Source organism: Actinia tenebrosa, unplaced genomic scaffold (assembly GCF_029948245.1).
Source record: "Actinia tenebrosa isolate PJP-AT-01 unplaced genomic scaffold, QUT_ActTen_1.0 PGA_scaffold13__45_contigs__length_12533684, whole genome shotgun sequence".
In the NCBI taxonomy this organism is placed as follows: domain Eukaryota; kingdom Metazoa; phylum Cnidaria; class Anthozoa; order Actiniaria; family Actiniidae; genus Actinia; species Actinia tenebrosa.
The window spans coordinates 99,655-117,031 of NW_028292573.1; the positions used below are offsets into that span (position 1 = coordinate 99,655).

Below are 17,377 nucleotides of genomic sequence, written 5' to 3' on the forward strand. Positions count from 1 at the left end.
AAATTATCGTCGTGTTTCAACGGGGTACATTACACAACAGTCGTTAACAATATATAGAGAAAGGTTCGATCATGTATTTTACAATGCCTCATTTGTCGAGCTAGCCACCAATTTCTCTAGCGTTAGTAAATTGAAGTCGGTTCAGGAGGACTCACTTTATAAGTTTATCAAGCGTTGCTTTCTCTGTTTTGCCAACTGGATATAGAAAATGCGGTTTGACTGGAAGTGAACTATAAAGTGAGTAGATAAATAATAAAGCGAGGCTGCTCGTTGAAAATATATCAAGTGCGGCCAGGTGTTCTTTCGCTTCGCTCCTCGAAAACAACAAAGAGAAAAGGGTGTACGCGTATCCAAGAGTTAAAAACAAGAAACAGTTCAGACAGTAATAAACATATTTGATTGGCTTAGACTTACGTCATAGCTCGCATACAACGATTCTATTGGTTGAAAATGACCTGGGTGTTACCTACAGGGCACAGCCCCAAACCAACCAGACTGTAAACTATTAACATTCAAGACTGAGGTTGTCGAAGAAACTACAGACAATTTTGGAGAACTTAGAGAAATTGGTGTCGCCATAAATTTAAGGCTAACTGAAGGCATAGTTAATGAGTAGAGTACTTGCTAAAGGTAAGGATTTAGAAGGTTCCAGAAAGTTATTGTAGTTTTATGCGAGCGCTAGACTTTATTTTCGTTGTCTAGTTCTTGTATCATTGTGTTTCACTTTCGTTTTCGTGTAGGATAAAGTCTAATTTCCCTCTTCTACCAATAAATAACTGCATAAGTTCAAGTTCCAGTAAACTAACTATGCCTGTACATGAACAAGTTATGGTGTATTAAGTCAAGTTTGTTTGTAGCAATTGTAAGATTCGAAGTCGTAGATATAGCTGACTGACTTGGCTTTGACTAGTTGGAAGCAGCATAAAGAAACGTATCATTCGCGCAGTGGTATCGGACATGGAGTAAATCTAGTCTACAAGTTTCATCTTTAACCGTTTCTTTTATAAATGGCTGATGCATTTTTGTTGGTCTGATAAAGAAAACAAGCTGAACTTCGAAGCGACGGACGATCATTAACGCGGAAGTGAAGTTTATCACGGAATAAATCGTGGGATTGAAACATTAAGGTAAACTACATAAAAAACAAGTCGAAATTCTAAAGGACATGTAAGATTAAGATAGTTTTAAACCTGCTATTGATTTTGAATTGACGAGGTTCATATTTTCTAGGTATTGAAAGTGGAACAGTTGCAGCGTTCTTGCTAACGTAGGAATCACACAGAAGTACCAGAACGAGCACCGCTACACAGGTAGGGATATCTTAACTGCAAGTGAACTATTGAAATCATATTTATTGAAAGTGTGGTGGCATAACGATGGAAATTTATGTTGAAATTGAGAAATTTGAGCTCTAATAAACTGCTTGGTGTGGCTTCGCCTGTAAACAAAGACTATTCCTTCTGATCCCTTTGTATGACGTCACTCAGTCATTGATTGACGGCTCTCCGTCAATGTCAAAGACTGTTAGACGTGTGTAGACCGTGACAAGCTGCTGTGCATAATATAAATAGCCCCAACGAGGAACAAAAACATTAGGTGCGACTATAGCTCATCTCCGTAAAATATATTCTAATAACGATTTACTTATTAAAGATTTACTTGGGATAATGCTGATAGGATAATGAAATAAGAATTATTTAGATTCCAAGCAGTTTTTGCTGGGTTGATAGCTGGGTGTTGTTTTACTGATATTGAACAGATTTGATCGCTTAATTTTTTTTTTATTTTTTTCTGTCTGAACAATCTTATGTTTTATTGTCCTATAGCTAATAATATCAAACTTGGTAATTTTGAATTCCGCGCTGCACAAGAGAATATTAAGTAAGAGAGCACATCTCCCATACATGGGTCTGTAACCATGAAAGTTTCTTGAAAATCTATTTTTAGCTGCGCGCGCAAGCCTGAGCTATTTTTAACATGCGATCCCTTATTGCTGCTCAGAGTTGTAGTGACTTCCATGCGAGCGAAAAATGTTTAGTTCCCGACGAGAAGAATGCCTTCAAAATTAGTAAAAAGTTGAAATGATTAAAGTATCATGTGTTCTTCATGGACGAATTAAACATTAGCTTAACAATTGATGTAAAAGGACATCGAAAAAGATCAAATCAGGATGGTTTTCAGTCACATATGAACAAGCGCTAAAAACAGTGAAGACGCCATGGGGAAAGAAACCGCAATAAAAAATACGATGAAAATAGCGAAAAACCTACAGTGAAGACAGCCAAAAAAGCATTTACCGTGGTGTTTTCTATAGTAAATAAAGTTTAAGTTAAAGTAATTAAGAAGACGATGAACAAGACCAGTATTTTGTTTCACACACGAATCAGAAAAACTATTCGCACCGAAATGTGCCGAAGAAAAAGACATTGCCCATTGAGAAAAGGCGAATTAATGAAAAAGTTTGACTATTAAAACTAGAACTTTCTTTTTCTTTCAAATTTTGCATCTTGAATTTTCGCTCCGCCTCAATGTTCAGGTATTTTTTTCATAACTTTTCAACTTTTAAAGTCCCAAACAGACAATAGAAATACAATCACAATATCGGCGAAGTACAAAAAGTGAATCAAACTTAGTATTTGAGGATTCAGACTAATAAAAAAGAGATTACTTTTACCTGATTGAAGGGCGTTTTACTTGCGATTTTTTCTGTCAGATGCTCTCAGTTCGGCGTATTTGTGCCTTTATGTTTAATTCTTCTATTCCGAGCAGCTTGACTGTTTTCAGCTATAAAACCTCTTCTTTTTACTGGTAAACAACTGATTCCAACAGTAAATGCTAAATTTTCTCTCAAGTTTAAAGTTTTTTAAACTCTTGACTCAGTGAATTCAACAAGTTTGTTCATCGAAAATCCGGCTCTTTCGTAAACGAGTCCAATCTACCTTCATTGTAGATGTCCTTTAGATAACTTGTCATTTTGAAAACACTGAAGTTCAGGTCAGAAGTATGTGTTCTTGGGATGCAGCAATATTAACTGTATTTCAGTTTAGGTGGCCGAGAATTGTGGAATAACTTACAGCCTCATCTATATCTGCAATCAACTCCAAAATGATTGAGTCTCAATCGAGCGACCATTGTTTCGATTTAAAAACAAGCTTGAATGATGTTGTCTTAGCTGAGTATTTTTTACATATGCTGCCAATGGATTCCTTCAAAATCCTTTCGGAATTTCTCAAGTAATTCCCCTAACGCATTTTCTCGTCAAATTGAATAAAGTTTGGTTTATCAACTGCATGAAGCTTGCTTTGTCACTGCCGATCTCTTGTGTACCCATGACATCACTACAATCTGACCAATCAGGAATCGCATCCTAAAATAGCTCAGGCTTGCGCGCGGAGCTAAAAATAGATTTTCAAGAAACTTTCATGGGCACAGGGATGTGCTCTCTTACTTCATATTCTCTTGGCGCTGCATTATTTATAAAACATTTTCTTAAATTTATGATACGCGCTGGGTTATACGTTTAAATTTTTTGTATAAGATTGATTGTTGTGTGAGTGATTGATTGAGTGTAAAATATAAACCTTGCATGTTCAAAGTTCAACAAGATTGTTCACCAGTTGTAAAAATTAAATAGACCAATTATTTATTGGCATGGTAAGGAAATTTCAAGAAACATGGGATGAGATTTCTCATTGCGCTTGTGGTTCCACTTGAGTTTTGACATTTTAAGATGCATCTGTTATGGGATAGACCGCTCTCGGTAGAGCTACTCGGGATCTTTATTCCACTTTCTCTCCTTCTCTGACTAAAACTAATTACATGAGCTCTATTTATAATAACTTCATGACAGGTGTCATTCTACAATCAATATGATATTATCGCTGTGCCTTGATTGGCTAATGGAAATAGTAAATTCCTGAGTGCGATATCTTATTAAGAATAATACGAGTGAAAATCATAGAACTAAACATAACTTAAACCAAGGATAATATGTGAATATATGGTAAATGTATAGAAAGGTCTACGAGGAATAATTATATCATAAGATTTAAAAGAATAGTGGTAAAATAACTAAGCAAAGGGGTAAAGAGTGTTTAGGGTGTAACCATAGGTGTACATGCTAATGGGAGGAGCTAAGTAGTTTACTTGTAAATTCAAAGCATACCATCATCTAAACTCGTGCGTGATGGCAGCCTTACTGAAATCTTATATCGATATTTTCAATAACTAATTGATCGTTCTTTATCTTGTTTTCATACGATAAGAAATAGTAATTAGAAATCTGATGTCCAGCTTAGTCTGTAAAAACATTAATTTTCTCTCTCATAACACATCTATGATATATCAATGAGAAGACAGTCAATGGAAATCTATGAGCGATTTGAAACGAAGCCCGACCTGTCGGGTACTAGAGATTTGACAAATGATAAATTTCTGGTCATTAGTGGTCATTAATTAAAAAATTCCCGATGGGTACCTTTGGAATTGACTGATACATATGCGTAATAAAATATAAATTTGAACATATCGTTTCGTATGCTTTTTATGTTTATTTAGCGTAAATTCTGACGAAATGGGAGTGCTTTAGAGGAATTCAATGTGGACTGTCCAGGTGATGTCATTAGAAGTTCAGTAGCAACCATGGAAACTCAAGACTCGAAAAAGTTTTTCTTGTATGACAATCTTATGGTAGAAACTATCCGTCAACTTAAAGCTTATATCGCAGATGGAAAGGGCACTCTAGATGAGCTTAAAGATCGTTTTCGTACATCTCTCTCTGAACTCACTGAAAATGAACTAGAAGAAATCGATAATGTAAAAAAGTTTGTAGAAGCATTGGAAGAAAAAGGTGTTATCGGAGCAAACAATGTGAAGTTATTAAAAGATTTAGCTAAGAGGATTGGATTAGAAGAACTGGAGCAAAAAGTTGGGGAGTACGAAGATGATTGTGCAGGTAATGTATTAGGAGAAGTTCAGTCAAGAAGCATATTAAGTAACCATCCATTTATCTTATTCATAGAATTTGTTTATCAAAACACCTTTAACCTAAATAGTTTTATAAGCTAGATATTCAACTTCAGAAGGGTATTCTTTTTGACAAAATACTGTATTCTCAAGGAAATAGAATCAAAGTAATGAAAAAAGAGCTCCATGCATCTCTGGAGGAGGGGGGAGAGGGGACTCCCATACATAAAGGTGGGGATGCTTGTGGGAAATTTTGAGAATGACCCCTGAAAGCCCGGGGGGGTACTCCCCTATATTCGTTATACGGGTACGTGCCGCCAAACAGGGTATGGTTTTCAGCGATTCTACTCTGGGACAGGATATATGAAATCACGCTCTCTCCTCTCTGGAACAGGGTATCCATTTTCGCACTACCGGAACAGGTTATGATTTTCAGCGATCTTGCTCTGGAACAGGGTATGAATTTCAGCGATTTTACTCTGGAACGGGGTCAGGGTTCAGTGGGCTCAGCGGCACATCCCGACCCTAAACGGTAAATGTAAATGTACCAAACGCTCATTATTTTTATTTTATCTATAAGTACGAAAGGATAGAAAAGTCAGATGATGAACCGAAAATAAATTATATGCTGGTGGCATTACTATTGTAATTCCAGCTTACATTGCTGAGCTAATCTTGGGTATCTCAGTATTACCTGTAAAACACCCTAAGAGGTACCAGCTTACTCTCTGATGGTCCTCTTAGATTTGCGACATCCTAAGAGGTACCAAATCTCACATCTATATTTGAACCCTATAAAGGGTACCATGAGCATTTGTGTTTTTTCACTATCGAAAACCCTATCCCTCCCCCCCCCCCCCCCCCTCCCTGGCATGCATTAAATTAAACACAACATCAGTATGTACATAATATCAATTATATGTGCACCAATTCCCTAAAACTTTCACAGTTTTATAGCAATATTTATTGGCTGACGAGGGAATGGAGAGTTTGTACTTCTAGCATTGACATTTTTAATATTAATCCAATACCAAAAAATATCAAGACTTGAAAGAGCATGTTATTTGTTATTATAAGTTAAGAGTTTGAAGAATATTGCTGCTATAATCTAGCACCTGAGTTAGTGACCGTAGCAGATTAATCAGATACATTTACATTAAATTGTACACAAGAACATTACGTGCTTGGGCTGCCTCTGATACAAACATGTATGGGTTCTCATATTTTTATTAATATTCTTTCAGGAATATTCAAGAGAACACTCGATGGTAATTATATGATAACAATTAATTAATTAGTTTGTGACGTATACCTCTTTGTATATGTTGTTGTCTAATATTATTACTTTATTAAAAATATTGATAAATGAGTTCTATAACGTAGGCGACAAAACGCAATCTAAGGCGATCTAATTTAAAAAATGATAGAATCTATTTTAGGTGATCTTAGATTATCTAATGCGGGGTAATGACCCAGAGTAGGTCTAGAATATCAAAAGCTGGCCATTAAAAGCTCTATTTGACAGACTACATGAGTCCCAGGCTCAAGATTAAAACATTCTTACCGTGAATACAATGTCTGTACATCATGCAGGTACAATGATGCATTTGAAGACTGTGTTATCATCAAGACGAGTTCGAATAACCATAGCAGGAGCAATCTTAACGCGTATATATTGGGAGAATCCTGAAGAAATGTTAAAACTTCTACCATTTCTGGAGTTTGGGGCTCGAGTAGTTGACATCTATGAAGGCTCAGTTGTTTTCGTCTTGAAAGTCTCGAGCATTTCATCACTAAAACGGCTATGGCAGAGCTACAAGGATGGCTCATTGAAAGCAAAACTGAAAAAATCCCTCAGTGAGATGGAAGAGTTGAAGGAACTGAGCCAAGAAGGAGAGATTGACGTGGAGGTTACAATAGACGAGGAAGAATACCGTGAAGTTCTTTGGAATCTTATCCTCTTGGATGTAAAAGGTAAGAATATATTTCTTAAATTTAAATATGGTTTTGGTTGGTTTGTTGGTTGGTTGTGATGATTGTTATAGTTCAAACACTGAGGGTTGACCCTGTTAGAGTTACAGTCAAAACGGTTCAAGCTTACCCTCCTAGATCCCATAAATGGTTTCAATATTCGAATATTGAAATTTATCATTCTTTCCGAGAATATGAATGATTCGAAATAATAATCGATTCAAAACTAGAATTCTGGTTGGACTATTCCACGTAACCGGAAAGAAAGATAGATATCCGAAATTATCAATGTCTTGCCAAGTGTTATTGGCCTCGACATTGATAATTCCGATTATCATCAAAACCTCATCCAATTATTGATTATTGTGACTCGTATTAAGGGTACCGTATTAAGACCTCACCATAGACCTTTTTGAGATAGTAAACATGATGCATTCTGGTCTAGCTTGGGCACAAACATCTTTTTTCATCATGCCTTATATGGTGTTGATCATAGCTAGACCGGGGATATGGAACAAGGTGCATTGTGGTCTAGCTTGGGCACAAACATATTTTTTCATCATGTCTTATATGGTGTTGATCAAAGCTAGACCTGGAATAGGGAACAAGGTGCATTCTGGTCTAGCTTAGGTACAAACATATTTTGTTCATCATGCCTTATAAAGAATCTAGACCACAATGCAATATTTTTATGGAACGAGAGTCTAAGGCAGTCTAAGGCGAAGTTAGGCGATCTAACGCTGAGTAAGGACCCAGAGTAGGCCTGATGATACATATTATATACAGGTAGCTCCTTAGCTTCAGCGATTCGGCCAACGGCCATAGTCCCTGTAATTTTGAATTTTTCACCAATTGATTTCGGAGATTCCTACCCATACTCCCTGTATAAGACCCTTTGCCAAAATGGCGACCGCAAATTTGAACGAGTTAAAAGTAAACGAGCAAACTATTGATTTTCTATTACTTTTCTTTTGTTTTTGTATAAATATGTACATGCATTACATGTATTACAGGTAAATCAATGAAAAATGAGAAAAGTCAGCGAAGGCACTCAGTATGCTGTGAACGAGATGTGAAACCAGTAGTTGTAAAAGGTAATGTAGAATATATTCCGGTTTTTTTTTGCTTTATTGCGGGTTGGCTATTAATGTCGATTCTTAAACAAAGTGTTTACATTATAATATCGTTTTAGGTTTTTTTACTTTTAAAGTGCCACTGTGATCAAATTTCTGGCTTGCTGGGGTTTTTTTGCCTGGATTGAAGATCTTTGATCTACTTTTTCAAATATCTTTTTTCCTTCAAAAGATATTGGAGTTTATAAAATGGCGGCCATTTTTCTTGATGACGTCATATTCTCAATACTCGGCCAGCATGGGATTATGATAAGCAAGTTTTTTTAACACCAGTTTTTTTCTTTTCTGATGAGTACTTTAACGTGTTTGAATAATAAAAATTGGAGACATCAAAATTTGATCATAGTAGCACTTTAAACAACCGACTGTATGAGCTAGTTTGTACATAAGTTTTAATGGTTGGAACTATAATTGCTCTTCCAATAATTCTTTTCTAATGTATTTCCAAATATGTATGTCAGGTAAACCAATGAAGGATGCTAGAATAAAGCGCAGGCACTCAGTATGCTGTGAACGAGATATTCCTGAAGACATAGATGTGAAAGGTAGAATATATTTCTCACAACGTATCGTTTTGTTAATTTTTTAGTTGGTTCATGGCGTTGGTTGTTGATCGTTGATTGCGGTACCGACACATTTCCTTTCAAATAGCAAATTAGAATTTCGTGGTGTCAATGTGTTTTCTTATTTTAAATAAGGATTCTAAAATCAAGAATGCTAAATTTCTAATTTCTTTTTTAATATTTATAAAGCGATATACTAAAACCACAAAAATGGCCAATTTTCCTTATCCAATAAGCCTTTTGCAACAACAGGTCACGTGACCCTACCCCCTTCAAAAGAGAATTTATGTGTCAAATTGAACATCAGAAATAAAAAGATTACCTTGATATTATTCAGAAGTCAAAGTTTCAGCTCATAATGTTGACCATAGGAGAAATGACATTAAATACAAAATCGAATATTTTATAAGTAAGTGTATGGGAAATGTACTGGATGGCGAGCTTTGCTATCCAGCCCATTTTTTCAATACAAATCCTTCTAAAATATTCGAGTTCGTATTTAATGCCATTTTTTCCTGTGTTACATGTTATAAGCTGAAACTTTGCTCTCTCACTAATATCGAGGTACTCTTTCCATTTCTGATGTTCATCTTGACACACAAACTTATCTTTAAATAAGAAACTGTAGAACCTATTCTGCCTGATTTCTCACTAGTACGGACCAAATATATAAGAACCATTGCAGCCTGACTTGGGAAAATAGTGGTTCTTTTATGCGAGTCTTTACTGTATTTAGATAAACAAGGCAATGACACGATGTTGTTGAAATATTACTTATATTTGGACTTCGGTCGTTTACAAAGTCATGGTCCGAGTGAAAATGGATTAACGACAAAAGCAAAAACGACTGACAATAAATAATGGAGATAATCGAGATGCAAGATAACCGATGCAAGAATTTAGAAAATCTGTTGTTCTCCGAACGCTCTCGGCCCCATGTTTCAAAGTTGGTGATAACTTGTTTATCCATTATATAGACCAAGTTAATATGGAAAGTACGTTTAATAAGCGAGTGTGCATACTGCTTTTCTCTCAAAAACCTTCGGTTGAATTCCTAAAACTTGTTTCACTATCAAGTTCGTATTCCTGTCGGCAGCCGCTTTTCGAATATTTAGAATAAAATGGCTTCTCATCAGCATGAAGAATGTAAATGTTGATAACTCAGTTTTAAAATATGTTTTACTTTATTCAACAGAAATAAACCGCATAGCAGCTCGTTGGGCAGCTTTCAAAAAAGAAAAAGAAATTGCTCGTCAGTGCAGACTGTTAATCGATGGTGGAACACGTGCCTTAAGAGATGTATTCGATTCTATCCATTCGCCAAGCTCCCTTCACAGGACACTACTCAGTACAAAAGTACGTTCTACTCTAAAGGGCCTGAGAGCAGAGAAGATTATATCCAAACAACAATGGGACAGACTCTATCCTGCTACTAAAAGTACACCTGTCACTTCAGAAAATTTTGACATCACACTGTTATTTGTTCTACTGCGTAATATATGTGGTTTAACACCCCCAGCAACAGGATGGGACAAGCCTCCTGTTGCTACAGACCTGAGTAGAGAAGCTGATTTGGCTCGAGTCAAATATTATAGAAATGAACTTTATGGCCACATCACAGAAACAGCCGTCAGTGACTGCGATTTTGAGAAATACTGGAGTGAGATCTCTGATGTGTTGGTGAGACTGGGTGGACCTCATTACAAACCAGAGATTGAGAGAATAAAGATAGAAGCAATGAACCCTGAAGATGAAAAGTATTTTATCGGAGCACTTGAAGAGTGGGAAGAAATGGAGCAGACATCCCTTCAAGAGATGGAGAGGATGAAGAGAGGGAAAAGACATTCAGCTGTAGATGCTTCACAAGCCAAAGGTGTGTACAATTGTAGCTTTCAGTATAATCATTTAGTATACATCTTAAAGTTTTTGAATTTAGATAAATCTCTTGGAATATAGTTGTTTTTCTTTCACACCACAACTTTTGTATATGTCTTCTAAAGACATCAATAATAAATTGGGTTGTAATCAAAAATGGAGAAATTGAATTATACAGTGTATATCAGTAACTCTGTATATTTAAGATATTTATATATTTTCCATCTAATTATCCCATCCGCCTTGTTATAGTCTTATTTCTAATATTTTTCCAGGAAGGTAGTGCCAGAGCCATCGTGTTTCTAAACTAAAACGCTAAAACTGTGATATTAACACGCTTGGAGCTGTAGAGCACGAAAGAAACAGGCTTAGGAACAAGAGGCATGGTTTCTCTTGCTTTGAAGTGCTCAGCTCTCAGCAGAGTGTTTATATCACAGTACAGAAACATAAACAGCGGTTTTATATTGCTTTTATGAAATATTTTTCAACGATTTTGCGCAAACGTTTAACTGTCCTCAGATATAAACACGCTAGCCAGCCAAACAGATTATATTATTCTTATTCTGTTTCTGTCTTTTGATTGTAAATTCGAAAGAAAGATCGCTGGTGTCATCCATAAGAACCTTAGCAACCATGGAACCTCAAAACCGTACTGTGGTTTTCCTCTATAACCACCTTAGGTTTGAAACTATTCATCACCTTCAAGCTTATCATATCACAAGCAAAAGATTAATGGCGGTCCCGTCCCTAATCAACTAGAGACGTTAAAAGAGAACCACGAGTTTACCAGTTAAATTACTGTCAAGTGTCGTCCGCTATAAACAAAGTTTATTTATCACTCAACCAACAATTTTATTACACAAAGCTAGATAAATACACAAGAGTAGTGCAATGAATATTCTGGTTGAGTGATAACAACTATTAGTCACTAAATAGTGCTATTTGTCAGTATCAACTTTGTTTTTATTTCCATGGTTTTACTGCATGTGCTCTATAAGCTTTATAGATTTTTTATGCTCCAGTACCCCGAATGTTGCGATTCTTTATTTATCTATTCGTTACCTCTTCCCTTACTCAATGAAAAACTATGAGGAGAACGACAGTGCAAAAGAGATATAGTAATGTAGGGAAAATATTTTAGCGAGGGAAATACCTTTGAATCGATGTACCGATCAAGCAACTGTACATTTTTCATTTTAGGTGACCCACTACAACACACCCCACCAACCAGCTCTTCAGAAGAAGAACGAACACCAGACCAACCACCATCCCGCCATCCAGAAGCCCAATCCGTACCTACAGAAACAGAACGAGCTAAAGACCAACCACCATCCCGCCATCCAGAAGCACAATCCGTACCTACAGAAACAGATCAAGCTAAAGACCAACCACCATCCCGCCATCCAGAAGCACAATCCGTACCTACCGAAACAGATCGAGCTAAAGAACAACCACCATCACGCCATCCAGAAGCACAATCCGTACCTACAGAAACAGATCGAGCTAAAGACCAACCACCATCCCACCATCCAGAAGCACAATCCGTACCTACAGAAACAGATCAAGCTAAAGACCAACCACCATCCTGCCATCCAGAAGCACAATCCGTACCTACAGAAACAGATCAAGCTAAAGACCAACCACCATCACGCCATCCAGAAGCACAATCCGTACCTACAGAAACAGATCGAGCTAAAGACCAACCACCATCCCGTCCTACAGAAAGAGATGAAGCATCAATCTTCTCACCTTCCTGCCCTCGAGGAGACAATCAGCCAAGAGGTATTATTTCATACTCTATTGTGCGATTTTATCTTATTATCCCTTATTATAATATATAGCTTATAAAGTGCGCGTTTACGGTTTTTATTTCAAGAGTTGTGAAATATCATAAAACAAGCGAGCAAGTTTTATTATAAGTACCATGGCACGAGGGAAAATAGGGTTGTTGGTACTACGTGTCCCATACTTGATTTTTTATTCTAAACTCATACGACTAATAAGACTAGATAAATAGATAAATAACTTAGTAAATATGATTTTAACAAATAGGAAAAACTGCGAAACATTAAACTGCAAAAGCGATAAGAAATATATGAAAACGAATAACTTACATTTGTGTATGAAGGGACGAACTGCGAGCACCAACTAACTAAGTATTTGCATAGAGGGCGTATATAAAGCATACAAAAGCTCCTAAGGGACTAGACTAACAATGACGAAAACACTTAGACAGAAACGAGTGAAACAAAAGCTATAGAACACTTATATAAACAAATCTAGGACAGAAAACTACACTAAAAACTCATTATCGGCTTTTCAGATCTAACAAGGGTTAAATAGCACAGCTGAGGTCTTAATGGTTTACGATAATTATCATGTGAAACCAAATTTATTAATAGTCTAATTCATTTTACATGCCAATGAATGAATGTGTTAGTGGATGAATTAATGATGGAATTAATGAGTGAAGGAATGAGGGATTGTATGATTGAGTTAAAGAATGAATTAAGAAATGAAAAATTAATAGTATAGTATGTACTGGGATATAAACACGCTGGGAGCTGTATCTTTTCTTCAATACTGAGTATAAAACTAGAAGATATTTTGATTACAAAATACAAAGAAAGGTATGGAGCGATGTTTAGTGTTGAGTGTATGACGTCAATATCAGGAAAAAACTTTAGCCAGTGATTATTAGACCTTTAAGGATTATTCCAGGAAAGATTCAGCTGAATTAAAATTTTTCGTGTTCCCCTTTAAATCCAAGGTCCTATTGTATGTACATACAAAAAAAGTTGTCGTGGACCGGCTCAAGCATACACGACTGGTCCGGAAGGGAGCTGTATGGAACATAATTGAACTGCTTAATTATTCGCCCTGAATTAGTTCTCGCTTGCTAACGAAATAATAATTGTGATTAACAACCCATAAATCGCGGGCATATTTAAAATCATGTGTTTCGGCAGGGGTGGTGCAGCGTTTTTTTAAGTTGGAGGGGGGGGGCTTGACTTTGCGCGGATGGGACACGGGTAACCCATTGGGAAAACCGAATTATTTATTTGTGTGCCTCTCGTCACTTCGTTTACTAATAATTACAGTTTGATAATAATACATATCTACCAAAACCTCCTAGCTTTTATTAAAAACCGGGGGGGCTCCCCCTTCGTCTCCATTCGGGTTTTGCTAAAGGAAAACAATGGTTGTTATCACACATTGTACTCACTATCTGAATTCTCATTGGTTTTGAAAACCTAGCGGATAATCCTAGCTATTTATATTGGATTCAGTTTTGATGATATCTGGAATTATCTGTATAAATATGTATTACAGGTAAATCAATGAAGAATGATAAAAGTCAGCGAAGGCACTCAGTATGCTGTAAACAGGATGTTCCTGAAGATAGCAGTAAACCAGTGGATGTAAAAGGTAGAATATATTTCACACAAATATCGTTTTTTCTCTTTGTTGGTTGGCTGTTGGTGTTGATTCTCTGTAAACAAAGTGTTGCATTCTAGCATTCTTTTAGTTTTGTCTTTTTGAACAAATAGCCTGCGTAGCGGAACTCTGGTGAGGAACCCCACTCCTCGCCAGAGGGTCCTACGCAGGCTATTTCTTAAAGTGCTATTATGATCAAATTTCTGACTTGCTTTTTTTTTCTTGTCTGGATTAAAAGATCTTTGATAATGAATTGGAATGGCACTTCTTTGCAGTATACTTGCAATCAAAACATGTAACATGACAATACTCAAACTATAGTGATTGCTATGGCAACTCACTGTTGTACAGGGCCCTAAGAACAATTTTAGCCTTTCAGCAATTGCTTGAGCAGAAAATCGTTGGTCTACATTTTTGTGTATGACCACAACAGATAATTTAATATAGCCTTGAAACAAAAACGTGAATTATAGTTAGGAGTGGCCTGGAACCAAGGCTGTTGCTATGACAACTCATCTACTTAATTAATTTTGGTAATAAATTTGGTTGATTTTGTTTGAAATTGGGCTGAGATGTAGCTTACCATAATCCTATGCTGGCTATGAGTATTGAGAATATGAAATTGGCAGCCATTAGTTTTAAACTCCAATTTCTTTTAAAGGAAAAAATATATTTGGAAAAGGAAATGACATTTCATCATATGTTTTCAGAAATATACTGAAATCTATGTTGAAACCAAAAAAAATTTTTTTCCTTCAAAAGATATTGGAGTTTATAAAATGGCGGCCATTTTCCTGATTACGTCATATTCTCGATACTCGGCCATCATGGAATGATAAGCAAACTGTGAGTTGACGATATGACGTCATCAACCTCCTAATTAGCATCAGCTTAAAACTTGAATATCTCTCTAACAAGAAATGCTACCAAGAAATGGAGACATTTAAAATTTGATCATTTTATTAAAAACTGAGGCTTGACTGTATGTTCTAGACTATTGCTCAAAAATTAATGTATTTCCAAATATGTATGTCAGGTGTCCCAGTGAAGGGTACTACAAGAAAGCGAAGGCACTCAATATGCTGTGAACGAGATGTTCCTGAAGACATGGATGTGAAAGGTAGCATATATTTCTAACGACGTATCGTTTTGTTGCTTTGTTAGCTGGTTCATGGTGTTGGTTGTTGATTGTTGATTGCGGTACCGACACATTTCCTTTCAAATAGCAAATTAGAATTTCGTGGTTTCAATATGTTTCTTATTTTAAATAAGAATTCTAAAATCAAAAATGCTAAATTCCTAATTTCTTTTTTAATACCTATAAGACAATATACTAAGACTTTGCCCTCTCACTAATATCGAGGTACTATTTCCATTTCTGATGTTCATTTTGACACAACTTCTCGTTTTCCCTATTCCCTACTGTATCCCTGGACCATCAATAACTCAAACAACTTTATTATGATACATTGGAAGCTGACTGCTGGCATGCAATTAGAAAGCTGGACAGTCGGCACACATTGTTCCGATATATTGCCCCGCCAACAAAGGCATACTGCAGGCTCCGTTTATTAAATCATTTTGTTGTTGTGTACAAGACCCGTTTGAGGGATTATCTTTGGTAGAAGCTCGCCTACTGCCCGCCAGGCAAAACCCCCTTTTTAGGAGGAAACCTGGTCCCTCCCGAATGCAGTGTTAGGCGAAAAAAGACCTTGAGGGAGAAAGGTCCTAAGATGTTTACAACGATTCTTAAAAGTAATAAAAGCAAGACAAAATTAGTGTGCCGTGCTTAACCTTGCAGTCAGGCTAGAATGAAACCCGAAAGCCCGCCTTTTGCCGTTCGTTGCGCCATTATCTCCATGGCAACCACTCTCCATATTAGGCGAACCGTGAAAACAATATTTTGCTTCTATTCTTCGAACCGAAGCAAACAGCAATTTTTAAGGGGGTCATGAGACCTGTTGTTGCAAATAAGAACCTGTTAAGAACCTGTTAAGAACCTACTCTGCCTGATTTCTCACTAGTACTGACCAAATATATAAAAACTATTGCAGCCTGATTTGGGAAAATAGTGGTTCTTTTATGCGGGTCTTTACTGTATTTAGATAAACAAGGCAGTGACTGGACTTCAGTCGTTTACAAAGTCATGGTCAGAGTGAAGCTGGATTAACGACAAAGGAAATTAAAACGACTGACTATAAATAATTGAGATAATCGAGATAAGCGATGCAAAAAGGCAAGAATTTAGAAAAGGTGTTGTTCCCCGAAGGCTCTCAGCCCCGTGTTCAAAGTTAGTGATAACTTGTTTATCCATACTAGGGCTTCTAGAAACAATTGGATGTAGACTATATATATCTTGCAAGACTAAGTTAATATGAATTCCTAAAACTTTACTTTATTCAACAGAAATAAACCGCATAGCAGCTCGTTGGGCATCTTTCAAAAAAGAAAAAGAAATTGATCGGCTGTGCAGACTGTTAATTGATGGTGGGACACGTGCCTTAAGAGATGTATTCGATTCTATCCATTCGCCAAGCTCCCTTCACAGGACACTACTCAGTACAACAGTGCATTCTACTCTAAAGGGACTGAGAGCAGAGAAGATTCTATCCGAACAACAATGGGACAGACTCTATCCTGCTAGCCCAAGTACACCTGTCACTTCAGCACATTTTGACATCGCGCAGTTATTGGTACTGTTGCGTAATATATGTGGTCTGACACCCCCACCAACAGGATGGGACAAGCTTCCTGTTGCCACAGACCTGAGTAGAGAAGCTGATTTGGCTCGAATCAAATATTATGGAGATGAACTTTATGGCCACATCACAGAAACAGCTGTTAGTGACAGTGATTTTGAGAAATACTGGAGTGAGATCTCAGATGTGTTGGTCAGACTGGGTGGACCTCATTACGAACCAAAGATCGAGAGATTCAAGATAGTAGGAAAATGGAAGATATTGTTTAAAAAGATTAAGGAAGTTCTTCATAAGATGGTGAAAAAAGATACAGCTGCAGATGCTTCACAAGACAAAGGTGTGTACAATTGTAGCTTCAGTATTAATAATCATTTAGCTTATCCCTAATGGTTTCTATATTTTAATAATTCACTAGTGAATATGATCATTTTTCACACACTTAAACCTTAGGCTGTCTTCTAAATAGATACGAGTGGTCAATAATAAAATGGATGTAGCCAAATATAGACATATAACACAATGCGTATCAAGAACTATAGACAGGATATTTAGGGAGCTAGCGTTCATAATTTATATATAGGGGGCACAGGAAGCCAATTTAGATTAAAGGGAATGGTGAAAATGAAATCGGAAAAACTAAATAGTTATTTTTTCTCCGTAATGGGAAAGAGTGAAAAAAATCGATAAAAACAATAAACGTTGTCATCGCCAAAGGCGATAGTCAATAGGTGAA

The 17,377-nt window shown here is 36.6% G+C and overlaps 1 protein-coding gene across 3 annotated transcripts in view; it reads left to right on the top strand.

The window, feature by feature from the left end:
- Positions 1-280: 280 nt before the first annotated feature.
- Positions 281-17,377, top strand: part of LOC116289226 (uncharacterized) — a 28,152-nt gene continuing 11,055 nt past the window's right edge. For 2 of the 3 annotated variants that reach the window (XM_089029052.1, XM_089029054.1), the window contains exons 1-13: positions 281-630; positions 1,040-1,127; positions 1,231-1,310; positions 4,558-4,954; positions 6,210-6,233; positions 6,559-6,939; positions 7,950-8,030; positions 8,531-8,614; positions 9,828-10,505; positions 11,708-12,289; positions 13,841-13,936; positions 14,982-15,065; positions 16,352-16,981. In XM_089029052.1, the coding sequence (XP_088885178.1) occupies positions 4,642-4,954; positions 6,210-6,233; positions 6,559-6,939; positions 7,950-8,030; positions 8,531-8,614; positions 9,828-10,505; positions 11,708-12,289; positions 13,841-13,936; positions 14,982-15,065; positions 16,352-16,981 (2,953 nt within the window). In that variant the 5' untranslated portion in view covers positions 281-630; positions 1,040-1,127; positions 1,231-1,310; positions 4,558-4,641. The remainder of the gene's footprint in view (positions 631-1,039; positions 1,128-1,230; positions 1,311-4,557; positions 4,955-6,209; positions 6,234-6,558; positions 6,940-7,949; positions 8,031-8,530; positions 8,615-9,827; positions 10,506-11,707; positions 12,290-13,840; positions 13,937-14,981; positions 15,066-16,351; positions 16,982-17,377) is intronic. The other variant, XM_089029053.1, reaches the window with a different exon arrangement.